General features: G+C 46.9%; 1 protein-coding gene across 1 annotated transcript; it reads right to left on the reverse strand.

Annotated features, from left to right (window-relative positions):
• Window positions 1-14,721: 14,721 nt before the first annotated feature.
• LOC119875974 (nuclear pore-associated protein 1-like) lies at window positions 14,722-18,981 on the reverse strand. The gene has a single exon (XM_038527015.1). The coding sequence runs from the start codon at window positions 18,901-18,903 to the stop codon at window positions 15,049-15,051; it is 3,855 nt and encodes a 1,284-aa protein (XP_038382943.1). The 5' UTR covers window positions 18,904-18,981; the 3' UTR covers window positions 14,722-15,048.
• Between the last annotated feature and the right edge of the window lie 5,119 nt (window positions 18,982-24,100).

The raw sequence follows: 24,100 nt of genomic DNA on the forward strand, positions 1-24,100 counted from the left end.
TAGTAAAGAGAAGATTGATACTTCAATAAATAGTCCAACACAATTGATCCCTACCTTAACATCATTCATAAAAGTAAATAACCAAGTTATTTAAAGAACATAGATGAAAGAATAATTTCCAACAAAATTGGAAAACTCTTAGAAAAATATAGAAGCATCTCTTCAAGATTTCAGGATAGGAAAAAATCTACTTAAAAAAGATGCTCAAAGTTATAAACCATAAGGATTAAAAAAACAAAACAAACAAAACAACTTTTGTTCCTCCTCCTACTGGACTTCATTCTTTCAAATTTTATCTCCCAAGTTAGCAAAGAGAGGTGCTTGTCTTCATGCTGGAACATGGCAGATTTATCCATTGTACAGGGGACTTGTAACAGTGAATTATCTAGTCCTGGGACCTTATGCTCATTGTCAATATCTATAACAATTCAGACTGCCTTCTATTAAGGAAAAGGAAATGTTTCCAATGGTCTGGAAAGCCACTGAACCAAAATACCAAACACAAGCTCTACACTTGACATTTAAACACTTTCAACTTTATCTATAAAATGTAGATGATAATATATTTTCCACTGACTTTATAAAAATTAAAATCAAATAAGATATTATGTAAGGGTAAATACTTTTGAATCTCTCAAGCATAATAAAAATATCAACTATTATTAACATGAAGTCAGATATAGGCTAACAAAGCAAAGATCTAAGGCATGCATTAGGAAAACTGCAATTTTTAAAACTCACTTCTACACAGATGCTCTGATTAGTTTAGACAAAAATGGGAAGCCTTGATTTATCAAATCAATTGTTTTTCTGCTGCATTTCATTCTACTACCATAGACTTGGGGAGGTTGTAACTTGACAGCTATGTAATCTCTCTGGATAAAATGTAACCACAATGATTATTCACATTAAGCCTTAGATTTTGCAGAAAAATGGAAAACATAAGAGAGGTTCCTAAAACCTTAGACTCATGGGAACCACAATTTTTCTCAATTGTATTTTCTTTTTTTCTAAGGTATTCAAACTTCTTTGGAAGGGATATTGTTCTGTGCATTTGAGTGAGATAAATCACTCATGTCAGCAGATGATACCAGAATGCAGTTACAATGAATGACTACAAAACATTAGGGGGGGAATATATATATATATTTATATTTATATATTTATATATATTTATAATTATATATTTACAATATTATATATTTTTATATATTTATAATTATATATTTATATTTATATATTTATATATTTATATTTATATTTATAAAAGGAAAGTATGTAGCTGCCCCTATAAATATGTATGTATCATATGTATATGTATATATGTGTATCATATATGTATATGTATATGGTGGCTATGTCTGAACAAACAAATCAACACTATAAAGTACTGAGACATTTACTAAGATTTACATTTAATAAGATTAACAAAATATATTCCGTTTTTGCTGATATCACTGACTCATTTTAGGTAGAATTGTTATGTATGCTTATAACAATAATGTAAATATGAGAGAGAGGAAAGGAAGAAAACTATACAGAGAATGACTACTGACCTAATTGTGGTAGCAATTGACTAGGGCATAAGATATCCAGGGCACATTCAACTCAGGTTTCTTGGTAGCTTACATTGTCATCTAGGTAATCCATTCTTGCGTTATGGCACCCAGCAATGGGAGTGTAAAGTCAGTGATGGTGCCCAGTGATAATATTGTCCTGTGACCCTGAGTACTAACTGGCACAAATTTCTCTAAATAGTAAAATGTATCAAGGATAATAATTTGTGAGTTCAAGGGGGAAAAGTTTAGTGTGGTCATTGCCAGATACTGCTTTGTCCCTTTATCTCTATTAATAGGACCCCAGTTTTGTTTAGAGAGCAAATGAGCAGGAAAAGACTTAGCTGTGTTGTATGTTCTGTGAAATGGAAATCTACTAGAAGAATAAGTTATATATATTTTTCATGCTGAAAAGAAAAACTTGGCTGGCTGCTCTTTGCCTTTTGCTTTTTGTCTTTCTCTGTGGAGGACAGTTGCAAGGCTAAGGTGGCAGAGCAGAGAGCTAGAAGGAAGCTGGATCATTGATGACTTTCTCAGGCACCTGTCCTATCCCTACACACTACATCCAGATTTCGTTTGATGTGAGAACAAAAAAAACAAATAAAAACACCTATTTGATTAAGCCATTAGAGTTGAATTATTGCTGTTGCTACTGAACACAGTCCTATGTAACACAGCACCTAGCAGGTGAGTGTCTCCCATTACCTCATAGTATCGAACTCAAACTGTGCAGATAATTTTGGCTAATATTAAATTACATGTTAGACAAGTATTTCCAGTTATCATTTAGTCTTGATTACCCCCCAAGGAGAAAAGTTCAACACTGGTAGGTCTTTTTTTTTTTTTTACAGCTGAACACTGGTAGGTCTTAAACAGCTCTCTAAAACTTGTTTTTTCCTTTGTAACAGAGATGCACTTCAGGCTAAATTCTCTGTTAAGCATCATTATCCAACTAAAATTTAATAACACTGTTTTGTTTCCATTGTTTTACAGTCACCTTCTTGTTATGGCATAAAGTTACTGGTTTTTGATTCATGAAAATGGCAAAGTTTCCTGAGAAAACAAATTCAAATAAAAATGTGAATTAATTTAAAAGTATCAAGTAAACACAAACAAAAGTGATACAGAGGGAAAAATTTTATAAAAAGAAGGACAATAGTATATAAATGACTCCTTTGGTAAATTGAGTGCCAGATACATTCAATTCTGGTACTAGGCCTACAAGAATAATTGCAGACTCACCAACACTTTGGGGCCGTGCTCTCCTTGTCAGTTTAAAACAACATCGACAGAAATTAGCCTATTTGGTCAAATCATCAGTACTGAAAGCTAACCTAGTTAGGAAAAACTGTATGCAAAATCTCTTCACCTCCTACTTAACTTGTAAATGCAAAGTGAATGGTACATTCATCTAGACTCAGTTACCAAAATTATAGCCCAAATTTCATCCTTTTAATTCTAAAACATATTCCAGAATATTTTCTATACAGATGTTCAATCAGTATTTGTACAGTTTCAGTTATTGCAGAGAAGGGTAGCTGTGTTAGAAATATTCTGTTGAGCTAAAATCACAGCTTTATCACCTCAGATAATTTATTCAATAGGTTGAAATTTATTAAAAGTTCATAAATAATGCAAAATGTCAACATTCTTGGTGGCTCTTTATTCATTGGTTTGCAGCAGAAAGTTTAGTTGCTCATATAAATATTGCTTGCTCTTGCAAGTTCTCTTGTTTGAGAAATTTTAGGTTTTGGTGTTTGGGCATAATCTTATAGATCAGAGCAAAGGTCAAATTGTGTAGGAAAATTCAAAACCAAAGCTCTGTTATTGTGGACAAGGAAAGCATAAAATTATAGATTACAGATTCTTTAATTTTATAGTTGTACCAAATGTCCTCTCTATTTATTGTGATGTCCAAATAATGATTACAATGATTTTCCTCATAGGCCTTGAGATCCTAGAAATTTGTTCAGTAATTATTTATACTTTGGATGATTTTATTACAAAAGTAATTTATTCATCTATAGGCTGTGTGCTTCTTCCTCTTGGTAATTCCAGTAAGCCCATTTTAAAAATAAATTATATAGACAGCCATGCTTAAGTTACAGTCATGGAGTGATAATGGGTTACTGTATAAGGAAACGGTGTAAGAAAATAATTCAAAAGACAAGGGAATGATGTTGAAAATGTGGTGTGAGGGGCATCTGTGTGGCTCAGTCGGTTAAGCACTGCCTTTGGTTCAGGTCATGATCCCAGGCTCCTGGGATCAAGACCTGCAAGGAACTCCCTGCTCAATGGGGACTCTGCTTCTCTCTCTCCCTCTGCCCCTTCTCCCTGCCCATGCTCTCTCTCTCTTTTGCTCTTCTTTCTCTCTCTCAAATAAATAAAATCTTTAAAAAAAAAAAAAAAAAAGAAAGAAAGAAAATGTGGCTTGTATCTGAGGCATGCAAGTCCCAAGAAGGGGCCAGTACAGAGGATCACTGGCAAACCAGAGACTCATTCAGGAGCTGAGAGCACCAGCAGGCATGAGGAACATTTCTATAGCTTCAGAGCTGTTGTAAAAGGCAGTGGAAATCTAGATATATTTTCCATGGGGCTGGTTCACAGATTACCTCTTCATTCCAAAATACTGGCCTTGAAATATCATTTGGTAAGGAGTGTGCAGTAAGCAAGGGGGTATCGGTTACATGGAGGTTAAGAGATGCAATGGCCTGTCCACCCTGGGATGTCCCTTTCCCCAGTACAGCACATTAAATGTTAGATCTCACAACTATTGGTAAGAAAGAACTCTCAAACTGAATTCCACCATTTCTGACTGGGCTAATATAGTCTAAGCTGGAGAGTATTCCTGAGCTATTTCAGATTAGTCCAACAAACCAAAGCACAACCTCATCTTTGCTCCATTATCTTTAGACAGTATATATCAAAAACAATGGGATTTGGGCACATGTGTAGGAGAAATAAATAGCCGGTACAGTGGAAAACAATCATCACTGTCTTGGGGAAAAAAAACATGGCTCAGGACAAAGCATCACTGAAAGTCATTAAGGAAGTGATTTGGCTGAACATATGCAAGAGGGAAATTACAAATAATAATAATGTCAAGTAGGTTTCTGCAATTAGAGACAGCTTACCACAGTTTAGCTGAGCTCAGAGTGGCTCTTAATCTAGGGCGTCTTCAAGAAAAACAATACAGGTTAGAACTCTACCTCTTTTGTACATAATGCTCATTATCTATCCAGAGCTAATAGGGTCCTGCTACACCTAAAACTATTATAAAGTAACAATATAATTCAGACTTACTTGGGTGTGCTGAGTATGAATGTGAGTTTTTTTTTCCTATGCACTTCACTTATTATGCCTGCCTCCCAACCCCTCTCTCCCTGGTAGCCAGCCATTTGTTTCCTGTATCTAGAAGTCTGTTTTTGTTTTGTTTGTTCATTTGTTTTGTTTTATGGATTGCACATATAAACAAAATCATATGGTATGCATCTTTCTCTGTCTGACTTATTTCACTTAGTATAATACCCTCTAGGTCCATCCGTGTTGTCACGAATGGTACGATTCCATTCTTTTTTTTATGGCTGAGTAGTATTTTGTATGGTGTTTCTGTGTTTGTGTGCTGTGTGTGCCACATCTTCTTTATCCATTCATCAATGAATGGACAGGTAGGTTGCTTCCGTATCTTGGCTATTATAAATAATGCTGCAGTGAACATACATATTCACATATCTCTTCAGATTAGTGTTTTCATTTTCCTTGGATTAATATCCAGAAGTAGAATGCTGGATTATATGGTAATTTTTTTCCCCCTAAGGAACTTCCATACTGCTTTCTATAGTGGCTACACCAATTTATGTTCCCAGCTACTGTGTACCAAGGTTTGTTTTTCTCTACATCTTCACTTATTATTTTTTGCCTTTTTGATACTAGCCAATCTGACAGGTGTGAGGTGATATTGTGGTTTTGATTTGTAGTTCCCTGATGCTTAGTGATGTTGTGCATTTTTTCGTATGTCTGTTGGCTATCTGTATGCCTTCTTTGGAAAAATGTCTATTCAGGTCCTCTGCCCATTTTGTAATTGGGTAATTTGGTTTTCTGATATTAAATTTTGTAAGTCCTTTGTATCTTCTGGATACAAATGTGAGTTTTGAAAAAGATCTAATACATATGAATAGATGAGAACAGCAGGTTTTTTTAAACCTTCACATTACATAGAAGTGTCATTGCTGAGTAAATGTGCTGCTGCTGACTGTTGGGATGCAGTCAGTTTTGAATATTTAAGCAATAATTGACACTGTCTTTAAAGCGATGAATGGCTCCCATGTTGAGACCACATATTGCTATGTTTACTTAGAGGCTGAGTTGATGATAGGCTTTATATTACATGCAGGAAAGAAATGAGAGTATCTGAAAGATGTTTCATACTAATATTATTGTCAACACTGAGAGAGACACTGGTTTCTGATGTGAGCTTTGCAGGTTTTGAGTTCTTCATGAGAAAGTAGAGTTGTAAGTTTTAATTGAATAGTCAATTAGCATTACTCAAATATATTTGGGAACTCATTCATAATATAGAAATGTGTTCAGATAAATATTATACGGACAGAGGAAGTGAATAAATTCTTTTGTTCTGACATTCTGTAGGTTCTCCTATCATTCTTAAAACTGCAAAAAATAATCACGTTTTAAAACTTAAGTTTTAGGTAGTGTAAAAAAAAAAAACAACAAAACAACAACAACAAAAAAACATGACTAGATCACTCTAAGTGTTTTATTTCAGCCAGGAAGCATGGTCCAAGTTGGGCAAACATGGCTATACAGAGGAATCTAGGAAAGTTTTCAGAGTGAAGTAGATAGGGTTCCACATTTTAAGAGAAAAGGCTGGATATTCTTACCCACCTTTTGGATGGCTTTCCAATTGCAACTCAGCCTGTTCACTATATTTTGGTTTTATATCCAGTCTGTATCATAGATTGGTGCTATTATATACCAAATGATTAAAATTCAAGAGTGTTGGAATTAAAGTCTGGACAACCTAAGATGATTCCCCCAAAATGCATAGTAACTAATCATTAAATAAAATATTAACAATATAAATTGAAAATGCTGAAGTAAATCTGAGGAAAAGAGTGATCTGTAGACACTTCAATGTAAAAAGGTGACCCCAGAGGTTGACTGCTTTCTGCATCTCATAGGTGTGAATTATCAAAAAATGATGGAGCAAAACTTAAATTTCAATTTTAGATGTATCTATGGTCAGAATATGAGTATGAAAATGTGTGCTTGGAATGTTCTTAGAGGGCTCATTGACCCTCGCTCTTCTCCTGAAGATGTAATTTATTGGGTGTTGTGAATTTAATCCAACTAAAGCTCCTGAGTGTATCACCTATCTTTCTGTAACTCAATTTGGCCAGCTCACTCTCTCTGCTGAGACCATGAAGATCCTTTTAAGTCTCTTTATTCTCAGAACATGAAGACATTTTATATCTTCTTTAAAATGGCCGTATCTATTTTAGGTGCAGCTCTATCTCGATACACAGAGCTTCTTGTAGGCAAATAGAAGTTAAGTGGGATTCTTTGGAACTGATTCCTTTTTGAAAGTTTTTATATCCATGACATTAACATGAAAATATAATCTCTATCTAAAATGCTCTACTATTCATTCTCAGATAAGATGAAAGAATATAGTTTTATTTTTATTCCAAGGCCATTAAATACCAAACTAGTGACAAATAGCAGAATAGGGCTACTACACACACTTTGATAATCTAATAAAAAATATCTTGATCAAGAGCTACCCAGACAAAAAAAAATTTAGTAAGTTCCCATAAGTCACAATATTAATCAAAAAGCTCCAGGAGGCAATGTTTTTGGTTCAAACTAGTTACCTCTCTCCATTCCTTTACTTTCTCTCATGTTCCATGTTGAGTAATCCTTACCAAGTATTTGTTCCATTTTCCTACTAACCTTTAAATATTGCTCCATCCTTGCCCTGCCACTTCTATCACATATGTATTCCTATTTCTCCTCTCCAGATTCTTATCGGTCTCCTGCTGTCTTCAAATTTTAAGTCGCCTTAAAGTGACAGAATAGTATAGGTAAAGCCTTGCCCCAAATTTCCCCAAGAAGTCAGGCAAATTTAATAGTCTAATAAGAACCACATTGCTACATGTATAAGCATACTTTGCTCCTTCTGTAGGGTGTGCACATCTGTAGGACTGTTTTCCATCTACTATCCAATAGGCACAGAAGCACCTCACAAGGACTACAGCATGCATACAATAAGACCAAGTTTCTTGATCTGACAAAGCATTATAATTTCCTTTCAAATTTTCTCTCTGGTTCCAAGGAATCAGTACCTGTAAATCACTTCTTCCAAATATTAATCATTCAAATTATTGCCATTCTTTCATTGTTTAATTTGTTCCCTGGTAGGAATCGTGGAGAAGAGTAATCTTCTGCTTCATTGGCTTCCAGAAGAAAATAAAAGGAACAAGAATTTGCTGATTGTAGGAAGTCATTTAAAAAAACAAAACAAAACAAAACAAAAAAACAAAAAACCTCTAAATCAGTCATTTCCAAGTGAAGTCATCACTCAACTCACCATTTGCCAGTGCCTCATTTCCTGGCCACCCTTGACTATAGTCCCAATAATACCTTTCCACTGCAGTACAGCCCTACTGGTCTCATTAAAACGCTAAACCATTCTAAGCACGTGAAACCTGAAATTAACAATATTCCAGAGATCTGACATCTGGGCTGCCTGGAGTAAACTCTGTACATCTATGGGCTGGCTGAGCTGCTCTCAGGCACGCACACTCCTCCTAGACTGTTCTTGACTGTGGCATTGAGATAGTCCCTTGACATCTCTCTCTTCGGACTTTAATAAAAACATAGTATCTCCTAGATCCTAAAACTTGATTATTTCTTATTTATATATTAACATCTAATGAAGTGGAAACTCATCATATAGCCAAATATATTTTAAATTAGCATCTCTCTATTATCCCAGGGCCAAAACTATCATTAAGTCAATGGTGGGTTCTAGCCTCTGTAGAACCTTTGAAATGAGAAAATTGTATAATAATGATTTGAAAGTATTTGAAAGACAAGTGTCCAGAGTAGGGTAATAATTTAGTGAACGTTCAAATAAGCAATATTTAAATATTGTTTATTTAGGTATTTATTTTGTGACATTCAGGGAATAAATGAGTTTCTTAGGGCTGGTGATGTGAGCTTCAGGGACTTTTGCAAGCTGCATATGCCCATGGTCAGAATATCCAACATATGTCATGCCGACAAAGACCTTTGTTTCTTTCTTCTCCTCTTTAATCTACTGTTCCCTTTGTTGGGAGAGTATGGTAGCCAGGATCTTATGAACCTTCCCAGCCCCCCCAAGTATCCTGCTGTATGTGCCCTGTATAATCCTCATGAGTGTGAATGGCTCATTAACATGTTCAGATATTGCCTCCATGATTACATGCTATCAGATGGCAAAGGGAGATTATGCTAGCTGAATCTGATCTAACCAGGTGTGTCCCTTAAAAGTGGAGCATTTTCTCTGGCTGGCCATAAGGGAGGAAGTCAGAGACAAGTTCAGGCCCACATGGAAGAAAAATATCCATCCTATGAACTGTCTAACCAGGGCCACATGGCAAGGAACTGCAGCCAGTGTCTAGGGGCTGAGAGTGGTCCCCAGCTGACAGCTAGCAAGTACATGGGGACTTCAATCCTAAACTACAGAAATTAAATTCTGCCAACACCAGTGATCTTGGATGAGAACCTGGGACCTAGATGGGATGATGGCCCCAGCATCCAATGTGATTTTAGCCCAGTGAGACTCTGAGCAGAGAGCCTAGTCACATCATGTCTAGACTTGTCACCTACAGACACTACAAGATAAGAAATTTGATTGTTTTAAGCTGCTAAGTTTGTGATCATTTGTTACACAGCAATAGAAAATAAACACAGAAGGACATGAGTTTACATTTATTTATAGTTATGCAAATAGCCACATGTAGGAAATTGAGTGATTTGGAATCTAGTAATGTTTTAGCAGCCCTTATAGATCTATGTTTTTGAAAGGTTCTTATCTTGACTTGGAAATTTCACTAATACCTCAAAGAATGCAAAGCCGGACAGGGATTGGGCTAGGTAATTCCTAGGGTTCTTTGTATATAGGGGCTGTACTAAATAAAGTCTATGATCCCTTTCCACCCAAATATCATAGAATAATATTGTCATATTTATGAGGTTTGTGTGACTAACTACAACATGACTTAACCCCAAGTATATACAACACTAAATAAAGGATAGACATGAGTATAGAGTGAGAGAGTTAATATTTCCTTGGTGCTTACTGTGCACCAGATAGTGTGTTTTCTCTATGCATTAATTCTTTTAATTCTCAGAGTAATCTGCAGAATAGATGCTATTGTCTATTTATACATGGAGAAACAAATGCTTGAATGATTTATATAAACTGCTCAGCAACTTCCAGCCATTAAGAAGTAGAACCAGAGTTCAAATCCAGAACTGTCTGATTCCAAAGTACAGATATTTTCACTGCTCCTAGGATAACTTACAAAATGTGTAGAAAAGATTTAAAATGAAGTCTTTTGAGAAAGCTGTTTCCCAGGGTGCCTGGGTGGCTTAGTTGATTAAGCATCTGACTCCTGATTTCGGCTCAGGTCATGATCTCAGGGTCGTGAGATTGAGTCCTGGGCAAGGAGCTTGTTTAAGATTCCCTCTCTTATTCTCCCACTGCCCCTCTCTCCCATCTCAAAACAAAACAAAACAAAAAGGAAAAGAAAAAAGTTGTTTCCTGTTTTTCAGAGGACATTGTCCCAATCCCACCTTAATTTGTCATGGTTTGTAAGTGTATGCAGTGTACAAGATAAAATAACATGCAAACTCCAGAAATAGTTTTAAATGCTTTTCTTTCAGAGTTCAATCCATTCCTAAATATTTTTTAACTTTTTTCTTTCTTGGTTCTTACAAGTATGCACATTAGTAAAATCTCTGGGTACATGTAAAACCATTTTTTATTATTAATACATTTTAAAATATTCTGTTTGGAATAGCATCTTTTGTAGGAAAAAGTAAACATTTCCTCTTGTTTTTTTCATGGAATTAGTAAGATATTGATGTTTTTATCAATAAGTTCACCTTCTTTTTTTTTTTTTTTTTTTTCTGTAAGATTAAGGAACAGGGCCTAGAGAATAACTGTCAACCCTGAATATAGCACTTGAAAAATAAGGAAGTCAATGAGTTCTGAAAGCAGATACTGATAAAAGGTAAGAAGTAATAACTCAAATAAATGTCTGCTTTTTCTGGACTTTATATAGTACAATGATAATTTGAGGCCGACTATAATTTAGTGTTTAAAGGAAGCAATAGTTTTACAGATGTACATTTATCCTCTGAACTTACAAACATTTAAACAATATGCATGCGTGATAGAAAACAGGTGTGCTGGCACAAAAATGCAGCTGTAATGTAGCATATTGTCAAGTATTAAATTCATTTGCAGACTCTTGTAATTTCTTTTAGTATAAGTTAACATTAAAGTCACGAAATAACTGTTATTTGACAAAAAAGGGAAATGTAAATTATTCTGGATGTATTTTTTTTTTTTAAGGATCCACATCAGCACCACTATCTGAAAACTATGGTGTTTATGCTTAAATTGAGTATTTATTCCATTCCTTTGAGACATTATTGGCTGGCTGTCTCTGCTTTGGAGAATGGATAAATTGGTTTTAGCTCCAGTCTGGTGGTTAGATCTGAAACTTAGGCCAGATAGTTATACTAGTGTCTTTAATTATGTGGTTTTAAAAATTCTGTTTATGTCCTCTGAGGAATTAATGTAATTATCATTTAGAGTTGGTTTCTTTTCTCTCTCTCTCTCTCTCTCTTTTGTTGTTGTTGCTGTTGCATGGGACACTTCAATCTAAGCAAGGAGAGGTTTTCACGGTGCTTGGCTTGGCTTTGGTTTGAAAATGTGTCCTTGAAACTTTTAGCTCCCAGACAGATTTTGGTAGCAGCCATTTGGGTTGGCAGAAGAACCAACTTGGGTATAAGAGTCAAGCAGAGTTTGAATCTGAGTTCTTCTACCTATAGGCTGAAAGACTGGGACAAATAGTTGGGGCTGTTGTGCTTAGTTTTCTACACTTGCAAACTGGACATAATAATACCTTCCTGACAGGGTTGAAATAAAGTTTAAATGATTTGTACGTGACAGTTCCTCTTATGCCAGATATGACTCATGAATTTAGTTTTCTTTCCATGTTGGTGGGGAGGGGTATACAGGCATTATTTTGCATTTCATTTTCTACTGGATGTCTATGAATATGTATTGGTGTGTCCACCTCATTATTATTGTTCAACACCATAAAGAAGATTAGCATATCAGTTATTTCTTTCAGTAACCAACCACAAACTATGAACTTCTGTTTTATGAACACTTTACATCTGAACGCCTCAAGGAGCTGTGATGTAGCTATTTTGCAACTGCTGGGAAAGGAGGAGGACTCTGCCTTCACTGCTGCCACCATAGGACATGTGCTTCTGCTTTTTAAAGTTCTGTCCTGGAATATTAAAAAGCCAGCTTTGAATGAACTGTCCTACAAAATTAAGTACCATTTATAATATTATTGCCATGGAATATACAAGGGGAAAGGCAAGGCACAGGAGCTATGGCACACAGGCTCATGCATAGAGAAAAATCACGAGATTAGGGTGAAAGTACGTAACACAATAAATAAATAATTGTTAATATTTCTTGACCTGTCCTGTGTCCTTTAGACACTAAAGGCTGCAAATACGTTACTATTTGCATTATCATAAGCAACCCCATAAGGTAGGTTGTGATTCTAATTCAAGTGGTGCATCATCAGAACCACAGCTTTTAGCCCTTTGCTACCACTTCCTTCACCAATAAACCCAGCGCAGTTACATGAAGGTACAACGAGGAAGCAGCAAAATTAATTGAATATGATGTTTGGAAGAGGGAGGGAAAACAGTGGGAGTGGAATTTATCTTCCTCCATCATGTTAGAGTGGTAAAAATGTTGTCTAAAAGGAGTATGTCATGATACAGCAGGATAAGCATAACGTTTAGAATTGTGGGGGTGACATCAAAGTAGCAAGAAACTGACTCTGGAGAGGGGACCTTGAGGGAGAAGGGCTGCATTTCACTATCCTTCAAGTTGCTGTTAGGCTCAGGTATTCTTTTCATAAAAATAAAATGTCTATATAGAAATTGCTTCTACTGCATAAGTGCATCAAAACATGATATTCAAAATCATCTTTACCTCTACCACATATTTGTTAAATATTTTACAAATATTATTCAGGGTATTACTTTTAGCTTGAAGGCTTAAAAAAAAAGTCAAGAAGTAGGAATTTTTAAAAGTTGTCCCTGGTAACATTACCAGACAGGGCTGAGAGAGGGTGCAGGACTATTAGAAGCAAACTGGATTTCAACCCTGCTTCTGAGAGGCAGTTCTGACTACAAAGGGTAGGCAATTCTTTGCAGCCAGGGAGCAGGAGCTTTGATCCTCTGGAACTGTAATAAACAACTTAGAGTAAATGAATCGGGCAGCAGGGTGCCTGGAGGGGTCCAGCAGCCTCTGTGTGCTGGTGCTCTTTGTTTTTACAGGGCTGATCTCATAAATGTTGCACTAGGCTCAGTGCTGTGCATTTTTAAGCTCAGTTATCATATTTTTCCACGTGTTTACTTCATAAAAGTAGGCACTTTTATGCTCCTGTTAAAATGGGATCTCCTATTTGAATTGCCTGCTGAAGGCAAGGAAAGCACTATTGCCTAAGGAGCTCATTAGCATGCATATATATGCATATGCCCTATCTCCATCCTATCTCTATCTGTATATCTACTTACTTACCCACCTACCTACCTACCTATCATCTGTGCATCTATCCTTATTTATAGAATGACAACAACATGGGTTATAAGTTACTTCCTTATCTTAGCCTTCCCAAAATCTTGCAACGTAAATAGGCCACGGAGAAAGCACTGAGTTCCTGGAGACTCTTGAAGGTTGGTCTACCATTAGTCATCGCACAGCCAATAAATGGTGCAAAGTATTCAACCCAAATCTTCTCTTTCCTCACTCTGCTGACCCTATGCCAGCCACCCACATTAGTTTATAACTGCTCCCTGAGGGTATCCGGTACCCCTCTAATGGGTCTTTGCAGCGATTATTCCAATTATTTACAATGCTTTTCCCTCAGATATTTCATTCATTCACCTCCCTCCAGCATGTCATTTGCCACTTTTAGTGAGGCTTATCCTGTCCACTGTTAAAATTGAAGCTGTGCTTCTCTCTGCCTACAGCCTCAATGCTCCGTAGGCTACACTGTTTTCCAAAGGAGTTGGAACTCACTAACCTAGCAGATAATTTACACGTATGTATTTTTCTCCCCTCCAACTAGAATGTAAGCCCCACAAGGTCAGGAATTTTGCCTTTATTAAGTCTAGTGGAGATCCAGAAAAGTTTAGGGTCAGCCAGAACTGGGCAAAATGGTGACACAGGTGATTTGATATTTTAGTGATTTAGATCAGAGCTGGGCTGATTATTGAAAAGGACCTGTTCTAGTGCACTTAAGCAGCACAATAAATTCTAAGTCAACTGAAATTTCTAACACACACAGAAAGGGCAGACATATATGTGCTCTTTTTCCATTAGCTTCTCCGGGATCAAATCTGTCTTCTCTGGGTGAAGTGGGAACACGTAAGAAAGATTGGCCTAAGTCTAAACTAGGAAGGCACCCAAGAAAACATTTAAATAGTTTTAGAAAACTAAAATCATAGGGTGGTTTCCTTTCACTCATCAAGGGTTATTCAACCTCTATTGAGGTCAGAGTCAGGGGAGAGGAGAGCAAAGCACAGAGGGTGGAGGCAAGGACGAGTCACCTCATCTCTCCCTCCTTGGGACCTTCCTTCCTCCTGGATTCCCATCCCTTACACTCAAAATGCAGATTTCAGGTTCTGTGCGTGCAGCCAGAACCTGTGGCTACTTCCACATTCCAGTCACTGAGACACGGAAAATTTGGCACAAAGTCTGGTTCAACCCACCCCACTCACATAGGTTCATTCTTTCTCTACTGCCGAGACAAAAAGACACACGAGCAAAGGCAGATTAGTGAGAACAAACTTTTATAGATATAGAAGTATATCTACGTAATCTGGGAAAGATAAGAGCCCATTGAGGGTCTGATACAGCAAAATCCATTTACTATGACACAGAATATGTGGGGGAATGTCTGTTCCGTAGAGGTTGAGATTCATGACAAAAGAAAGGAAGCAGTTGGTGGCGGCTCCTAGACAGGCTATGAAGGTTCCCCAGCCATGCGCAGAGCACAGAACAGTGGACCAAGAACTTGCACACACAGCGCTGGCTCACCAAAGTCAGCGGGGTGCCCTGACTAGGGGCAGGCCCACATGTTCCAAGAGTGGAGATTTCTCTCTAAAAGGCATGGCGGTATCCCCCATTGCACCACCAGTGCTGTGGCTTGCGGGGGTTCTGTGTGCTCTGTAGGAATGGGGGACCGTTATGATGTCCAGTCGCAGTAGGTACGGTGCTGTTCCCGGGAGCACCAGGGGCCTTAGACACAGGTAGGCCCCCAGGGGTCTGAGGGCGGTTGCCGATACAGAGGGCTGCCATCATAGACACGATGATGTTCTCATCTGTGCTTGCATCAGGTGGGCCCCCGGTATGCTGACATAAAGCAGGAATTCCAGGTCTTCCAGTCGTGGGAGTGATGTTGTTCCCCGCCTTCACACCACTTACCTGCTGGGCAGGTGGGCCCCGGGTGCCTGGCGGGAAGGTAGAACTAGAAGTGCATCGAAGCACTGAGATCTCGGTGCTGCTTCTTGCAACTAAAAGTGAGGTCGTGTGGCCAGGCAAGGCCCTGGTGCTCTGTAAGAGGGAAACACGCACGAGCTTGGACACACAGACCTTTGTGGTGGTGGCGTTTCCACACGGAGAAGTGCTGTGGCTTGGGGGGGGTCCTTCCCCGGATTTTGTTCTTCCTGGTGATCCTTGGGGACACGTACTGGCAGTGGGCGCACCAGCGCCTCCAACAGGGGGAATGGTGGTGTTTCCCATCACAGTACCGCCTGTGATTTGGGCAGGTGGGCCCCTGGTGCCTGGATGGAAAGTGGCATGAGAAGCATGTCCCAATACTGGGACAGTACTAGCCCTTCCTATAGCAGCAGCTGGACTTCCATGCGATGGATTGGAGGCTATCTGACCAAGAGGACGAGCCGAAGGGGTGCTGGATGTCGCCTTCAGTCCAGCTCCAACGTTGAATGCTCCTGATGCCTGTGAGGGAATGGACCCTGGTGTGGACACATTAAGCCCATCCATGGGGATTGCAGGTCCCGCCAACATCTGTGTGTCTGTAGTGGTATCCGGGCGTGGTGAGCCACTCGGGACTGCAGGTCCCACAAAGGTCTGAGGGCCTGTGGTGTTAGGTTTTACTGGTGAGCCACTGGGGACTGCAGGCCCCACGACGGTCTGTGGGCCTGTCGTGGTACCCGTAACTGGTGAGCTACCGTTCCCAGTGCTAGGGATCCCAGTGGGACCTCCAAAGCCAGTCGTGGTAGAACGAGGAGTGTGGAGAATACCTGGCTGGTTACCAAAGGCCGTCTGCTTGTTGACAGTGGTGCCAAAAGGAGAGCCCGCAAACCCCGATTGCATTGTGGTCCCTCTGGGTGGCTGAGTTATAGGAGTGGCCAGGCCGATAGCCTGTGTTGGGGCAACTGTTTTTCCTAACAGGGAGGAATTGTTAGGCTGTTGCCCATTGTGACCTCCAATTGTGGGCTGAGAGGCGATTCCTGGGTTGGGATGCATCGGAACGGGGGTCTGTATGCTGGCCGACTTTTGAGGGAAACTGGTAGAGCCGTGGGCCAAGGCAGTGCTGCTGGTAGGTGGTGTGTTGCCAGAACCGGGACGTGCCTTGTAAAATGACAAGTGGTTCTTCTGGGACCCAGGGGGGGAGTGAAAGATGACAGCCCGGGAGGGAGATGTGGTATCCATGGCATCGGGGTCAGAGTGAGGGGCGATTCCTGGGTTAGGATGCATCGAAACGGAGGCCTGTATGACGGCTGACTTTTGAGGTAAAGTGGTAGAGCCATGGGCCAAGGCAGTGCTGCTACTGGGTGGTGTGTTGCCAGAAGCAGGAAGCGCCTTGTAAAGTGGCAAGCGGTTCTTCTGGGACCCAGGGGGGGTGTGGAAGATGACAGCCCGGGAGGGAGATGTGGTATCCATGGCATCGGGGTCAGAGTGAGGGTTGAGGTTTGCAGAGGTGCTGCCCACTGGAGTGGTGGTGGCTCCAGAACTCAGGTTGGGCAAGCCAGTGGCGATAGGAGCACCGGGAAGAAAAGCTGTTGGCTGCCTCCCAGCAAGAGTCCCATGTGTGGGCTGAGGGGTGATGTGGAGGCTGAAGAGTTGATCAGGAAGTGGGGTGGGGCCGGGGGCCATCGACGCAGGTAGACTGGCGGAGGCTGCAACTTTCGCAGGGCATCTGCGCTTCATACTGCGATGGCCCCGGGAACACGGAGGACAGCTCATGCTGGAGTGTGGGGGCGCGCGGACGATGACAGCCCGGGAAGGAGACGTAGTGTCCATGTCCACGACAGCAGGATTTGAAATAGGCTTGGAGGTCAAAGTAGATGACTTTGCTGCGATGGTAGAAGAAGTCGGTTTAGAGGTGCCAGGCCGGACTGCAACGACAGAGCTCCCTGTGGAGCGGCCTGGAAGAGGGGTCCTTAGGAAAAGAGGGGGAGAGTCTACACACATAGGGGTTGGGGATTCTTTTGCGCAGGAGGGTGGGTGTAAGGAGGTTGAGGTGCTCGAAGGTGTGGGGCGGTCAGAGGTCGGTGCTGTAGCCCTGCCTGGAGGAAGAGGACCTCCGCGACGTGGAGTTTCCCTAATGGGGCTGGAAGTAAGGGCAGGAAGAGCATCAGCAGGAAGAGCAAGGGGAGGAGATTTCGGGACTCCGGGTCCTGTTTCCCGAGCACCAGGCTGTGTTGGGGAAGCCGGCGGGACAGAGAGGGTCGGGGGCCTGGCAGAAGGGTCAGCCGAGGCGGTGGGAGGAGCAGGGACTTGGGCAGCGGGAGCGGCCGCGGGCGGGGAGCCTGCAGCCTCCGAGGCAAGTGGCGGGGAGCAAGGGGCAGGCCGAGCGGCCCAGCAGCCTGCCGCGATCTTGGTTCTGTCCTTCAAGAGCTTGTTCCTCGGACACTCGGTGTTCGGCAAGGTGCCCAGGTTCTTGTCAAGAGCAAGGCAAGGAAGCTTCGGGGGTGCGGGCAAGTCCCCTCGATCCCACAGCAGTGGCAGTGGTGGCGGCAGTGGCAGACAGAGAGGCATGGCTATTTTCCGCTTGTTCTGCCTGCTGCTGGCACGTGCTGGTGGCAGAGGGCTCCGCGGTGACACGCCCGACGGCTTCTGAGCCTGCGTGTCCCTCCTCGACCCGCCCCGCGTGCTCTGCACAGGCCGATGGTCTCCAGCCTCCGCCTCCTCGGTGCACGTCCCCTGCGGCAAGGGGCAGCTTGGGCTTGGGCCCGAGAGCACCGCCGCATCCCTGTCGGCCTTCGCGAGGGCATCTCCCACGGGACCACGTGAAGAGGTGGCAACACGGCCTTCAGAGGAGGACATCGGAGCCCTCGGGGTGCTGTCCCACGAGCTCTCTCCGGAGGGCACGAGACGTCGGTCCAGAGTTGCAGGGCTGGCTTGCCGGAGGCTGGGAACGCCACTGGTGCCCGGGGGCTCGGATGTCCAGGGTGTCCCCCCACTGCTCCGGGGGCGGCCACTCCCACCAAGAGCCTCGGTCTGTTCTCCGGGGTGCTCTGGGACCTTGTCCTCCGTCCCCTGTGGGCTGCAAAGGGGGCGGGGAGGGGATGGTACCTGACTGGCAGCCTTGGCTCCCTGTGCAGGTAGTGAATGCAGGCGCCTGAACGCGCGCCCCAGAGCAGGGATCCTCACAGTCCTCGAGGGCCGGCACCCCAGGGAACTGCGCGCAGACAGCCCCGGTTGGCCCGGAGGGTCCCTCCAGTTCAGCACGGGGAGGAGGCCCAGAGGGGGGCCCGCGGCCTGAGGGAGCGGGTACCGCCTCCTGGGCTCCCCGTGGCAGCGAGCCGGTAGGGGCCTGCGATCCCGGGGGAATGGCCTGCGCCCAGAGCAGGGGGCAGGGGCAGGCACGGCAGGGTGGTCGCGGCCAGGACGGGCGGTGTCACAGGCAGGGGTGCCCAGCGGGCGGCTGCGGCCGGGCAGGGGCCGGCGGCGGGGAGGGCGAAGACACCTGCCAAGGAGGTTGCCCATGCAGGGCTAGCTGTGCGCCCCAGAGTCGCGAGCTGGAGCCAGACCTGAGAGGGTCTCCGAGGCGCCTGGCTCCTCTGCAGGTGCAGCACACCTGGGCCGCTGAGCGCTGCGCCCGGCCATTGTGAGGTGTCCCTAGAACACCTGCGGGAGCCGCCACTCCGGGGCCCCTCCCCGGGCAGGCAGTGGGCGGGGCTTGGGGCCGCGCCCACCAGCAGCCCGAGGTGGGCGGGGCCGCCACCCGGGGCGGGGCGGGGCGGGGCGGAGGCGGTTGAGCCCCAGCCTGGCAACCGCCAGCGTGGGGGAGGGGCGCGGCCTGGGACTGCAGGGGCCAGGCCCGGAGCACTCAGCCCCGAGGGTGTGCGTGGCCACCCTTCCCCGGGGAAGCCGAGGAAGGCGAGCTCAGGACCCCCCAAGGCCCAGAGGCGCTGACTGGCCTGCTTCCCCGAGGGCCTGCCCTGCAGCCCTGCTGCCCTGCTGCCCTGCAGCCAAGCCACCCTGCTCCCCTGCAGCCCTGCAGCCCTGCTGCCTGGCAGCCAAGCCAACCAGCTGCCCTGCGAGGCCTGCAGCCCTGACGCCCTGGGAGGCTTGAAGCTTTGCAGCCCTTTGCCCTGAAGCCCGGCAGCCCTGCGAGGCCTACCGCCCTGGCGCCCTGCAGCCCTACAGCCCTGCGGCCCGGGAAGACATGCAGCCCCACTGCCCGGCTGCCCTGCAGTCCTGCTGCCCTGGGAGGCCTGCCTCACTGCCGCCCTGCTGTCCTGCTGCCCTGCTGCCCTGTAGCCCTGCTGCCCTGCTCTGCTGCCCTGCAACCCTGACTCCCTGCTGCCCTGCTGCCCTGACGCTCTGAGAGGCCTGCAGGCCCTGGTGCCTGGCGGGAAGGTAGAACTAGAAGTGCATCGAAGCACTGAGATCTCGGTGCTGCTTCTTGCAACTAAAAGTGAGGTCGTGTGGCCAGGCAAGGCCCTGGTGCTCTGTAAGAGGGAAACACGCACGACCTTGGACACACAGACCTTTGTGGTGTGGTGTTTCCACACAGAGAAGTACTATGGCTTGGGGCGGGGGAGGGGGGGGGGGTCTTTACCTGGATTTTGTTTGTCCCAGTGATCCTTGGGAAAAGTATTGGCAGTGGGCGCACCAGCGCCTCCAACAGGGGGAATGGTGGTGTTTCCCATCACAGTACCGCCTGTGATTTGGGCAGGTGGGTCCCTGGTGCCTGGATTGAAAGTGGCACGAGAAGCATGTCCCAATACTGGGACAGTACTTGCCCTTGCTATAGCAGCAGCTGGACTTCCATGCGATGGATTGGAGGCTATCTGACCAAGAGGACGAGCCGAAGGGGTGCTGGATGTCGCCTTCAGTCCAGCTCCAACGTTGAATGCTCCTGACGCCTGTGAGGGAATGGAACCTGGCGTGGACACATTAAGCCCATCCATGGGGATTGCGGGTCCCACAAACGTCTGTGGACATGTAGTTGTAGCTGTGTGGTGAGCAACTGGAGACTGCAGGCCCAACAAAAGTCTGTGGACCTGTAGTGTTGCGAGGGCCTACAGGCCCCACAATCATCTGTGGTCCTGTGGTGGTAGCCGTGAGTGGTGAGCCACTCGGGACTGCAGGCCCCACGACGGTCTGTGGGCCTGTAGTGGTACCTGTAACTGGTGAGCTAGTTCCCAGTGCTAGGGATCCCAGTGGGACCTCCAAAGCCAGTCGTGGTAGAATGAGGAGTGTGGAGATACCTGGCTGGTTACCAAAGGCCGTCTGCTTGTTGACAGTGGTGCCAAAAGGAGAGCCCCAAAACCCCGATTGCATTGTGCTGCCTTGCAGTCCTGCCGCCCTGAGAGTCCTGCAGCCCTGCCTCCCTGCTGCCTGCACCCCGGCCGCCCTGTGAGGCCGGCAGACCTGCCTCCCTCCTGCCCTGCCGCACTTCGATGCCTGCTGCCCTGCAGCCCTGGGAGGCAGGCAGCTCTGCCACCCTGCTGCCCTGGTACCCTGCCTGATGCCATGCAGCCCTGCCACCCTGTGAGGCCTGCAGCCCTGCCACCCTGAGAGCCCTAGACCCCTCCTGCCCTGCTGCCCTGAAGCCCTGCTGCCCTGCGAAGCCTGTAGCCTTGTTGCCCTGGGAGGCCTGCAACCCTGGCTCCCTGCTTCCCTGCAGCCCTGACGCCGTGAGAGGCCTGCAGGCCTGCTGCCCTGCACCCTGAGCCCTGCAGCGCTGCCAGGCCTGTAGCACTGCTGCCCTGCATCCCTGCCGACCTGCTGCCCTGCAGTCGTGATGCCCTGGGAGGCTTGAAGCCCTGCCACCGTGCTGCCCGGCCTCCGTGCCACCCAGACGCCCTGCTGCCCTGAAGCCCTGGAGCCCTGGGAGGCCTGCAGCCTGCCGCCCTGGGAGTCCTGCAGCCCTGACGCCCTGAGAGGCCTGCAGCCCTGCCGCCCTGGGAGGCTCGCAGCATTGCTCCCCTGTTGCCCTGAAGCCTGGCAGCCTTGCGAGGCCTGCAGCCCTGCTGCCCTGTTGCCCTACAGCCCTGCTGTCCTACCAGGCTTGTAACCCTGCCACCCTGCTGCCATGCTCCCCTGCGAAGCCTGCAGCCCTGCCACCCAGTGAGGCCTGATCCCCGCCGCCTTGGGGGCCGACAGCCCTGCCGCCCTGCTGCCCTGCCACGGTGCCATACTTGCAGCCCTGCTGCCCATGGACGCCTGAAGCCCTGCCGCCCTGGGAGGCTTGCAGCATTGCCGCCCTGTTGCCCTGAAGCCTGGCCGCCTTGTGAGGCCTGCAGCCCTGCTGCCCTGCTGCCCTGCCGCTCTTCCATTCCTGTAGCCCTGTTGCCCAACGAGGACTGCAGCCCTGCCACTCTGTTGCCCTGCCACCTGGCCGCCCTTGGAGGACTAAATCCCTGCAGCCCCGCCACACTGGGAGGCATGCAGCCCTGCCCTCTGCTGCCCTGCAGCCTTGCCGTCCTGTGAGGCCTGCACCCCAACGCCCTGGGGGCCTGTAGCCCTGCTGCACTGCTGCCCTGTATCCGTGCTGCCCTGGTGCCCTGGTGCCCTGCCGCGGTGCCATACCTGCAGCCCTGCTACCCAGGGAGGCCTGAAGCCCTGTCGCCCTGGGAGGCTTGCAGCATTGCCGCCCTGTTGCCCTGAAGCCTGGCCGCCTTGTGAGGCCTGCAGCCCTGCTGCCCTGCTGCCCTGCCGCTCTTCCATTCCTGTAGCCCTGCTGCCCAACGAGGACTGCAGCCCTGCCGCCCTGCTGCCCTGCCGCTCTGCCGCCCTTGGAGGCCTAACATCCTGTAGCTCCGCCGCACTGGGAGGCCTGTATCACAGCCGCCCTGTTCCCCTACAGCACTGCTGCTCTTAGAGTCTTGTAGCCCTGCCACCAGCAGCCCTGCCACCCTTCGATGCCTGCAGCCCTGCTGCCCTGGGAGGCATGCAACTCTGCCACCCTGCTGCCCTGCTACCCTGCCTGGTGCCATGCAGCCCTGCCGCCCTGTGAGGCCTACAGGCCTAGCGACCTGAGAACCCTGCAGCCTTGCCATCCTGTGAGGCCTGCACCCCAACGCCCTGGGAGGCCCGAACCCCTGACACACTGGGAGGCCTGCAGTCCTGCCATCCTGTTGCCCTACAGCCCAGCTTCCCTACGAGGACAGCAACCCTGCCACTTTGTTGCCCTGCCACCCGGCTGCCCTGCGAGACCTCACCCTTGCCGCCCTGGGAGGCCTTCATCACTGCCGCCCTGTTCCCCTACAGCCCTGCTGCCCTTGGAGGCTTGTAGCCCTGCCACCCTGGTGCCCTACCCCCTGCGAGGTCTGCAGCCCTGGCGCCCTGCTGCCCTGTAGCCCTGCCGTGGTGCCATACTTGCAGCCCTGATGCCCTGTGAGGCCTGCAGCCCCGCCTCCCTGCTGCCCTGCACCCCGGCTGCCCTGTGAGGTTGGCAGACCTGCCCCCCTGCTGCGCGGCCGCCCTTCGATGCCTGAAGCCCTGCTGCCCTGGGAGGTATGCAGCTCTGCCACCCTGCTGCCCTGCTACCCTGCCTGGTGCCATGCAGCTCTGCCGCCCGGCCTACCGACCTGGGAGGCTTGCAGCACTGCTGCCCTGGGAGTCCTGCAGCCCTGATGCCCTGAGAGGCCTGCAGCCCTGCCGCTCAGGGAGGCTTGCAGCTTTGCCGCCCTTTGCCCTGAACCCACGTGGCCCTGTGAGGCCTGCAGCGCTCCGGCCCTGCACCCTGAGCCCTGCAGCCCTGCGAGGCCTGTAGCACTGCTGCTCTGAAGCCCTGGAGCCCTGGGAGGCCTGAAGGACTGCCCCACTGCTGCCCTGCATCCCTGCTGTCCTGCTGCACCGCAGTCGTGATGCCCTGGGAGGCTTGAAGCCCTGCCACCCTGCCGCCCGGCCTCCGTGCCGCCCTGCAGCCCTGCCGACGTGCTGCCTTGCAGTCCTGCTGCCCTGTGGGACTTGCAGCCCTACCGCCCAGTTGCCCTGCAGTCCTGCCACCTTGGGAGGCTTGCAGCCCTGTCTCCCTGCTGCCCTGCAGCCCTGCTGCCCTGCTGCCCTGCTGACCTGCTGCTCTGCTGCCCTGCAACACTGCCTCCCTGCTGCCCACACAGGTGATTTGATATTTTAGTGATTTAGATCAGAGCTGGGCTGATTATTGAAAAGGACCTGTTCTAGTGCGCTTAAGCAGCACAATAAATTCTAAGTCAACTGAAATTTCTAACACACATAGACAGAGCAGGCATGTATGTGCTCTTTTTCCATTTGCTTCTCCGGGCTCAAATCTGTCTTCTCTGGGTGAAGTGGGAACACGTAAGAAAGATTGGCCTAAGTCTAAACTAGGAAGGCACCCAAGAAAACATTTAAATAGTTTTAGAAAACTAAAATCATAGGGTGGTTTCCTTTCACTCATCAAGGGTTATTCAACCTCTATTGAGATCAGAGTCGGGGGAGAGGAGAGCGAAGCACAGAGGGTGGAGGCAAGGACGAGTCACCTCATCTCTCCCTCCTTGGGACCTTCCTTCCTCCTGGATTCCCATCCCTTACACTCAAAATGCAGATTTCAGGTTCTGTGCGTGCAGCCAGAACCTGTGGCTACTTCCACATTCCAGTCACTGAGACACAGAAAATTTGGCACAAAGTCTGGTTCAACCCACCCCACTCACATAGGTTCATTCTTTCTCTACTGCCGAGACAAAAAGACACACGAGCAAAGGCAGAT

Source organism: Canis lupus, chromosome 1 (genome assembly GCF_011100685.1).
Source record: "Canis lupus familiaris isolate Mischka breed German Shepherd chromosome 1, alternate assembly UU_Cfam_GSD_1.0, whole genome shotgun sequence".
Lineage (NCBI taxonomy): Eukaryota > Metazoa > Chordata > Mammalia > Carnivora > Canidae > Canis > Canis lupus.

Bases quoted from the DNA above. Each gene is read 5' to 3' on its own strand.
- LOC119875974 (XM_038527015.1), bottom strand. From the start codon at position 18,903: ATGGGCAACCTCCTTGGCAGGTGTCTTCGCCCTCCCCGCCGCCGGCCC.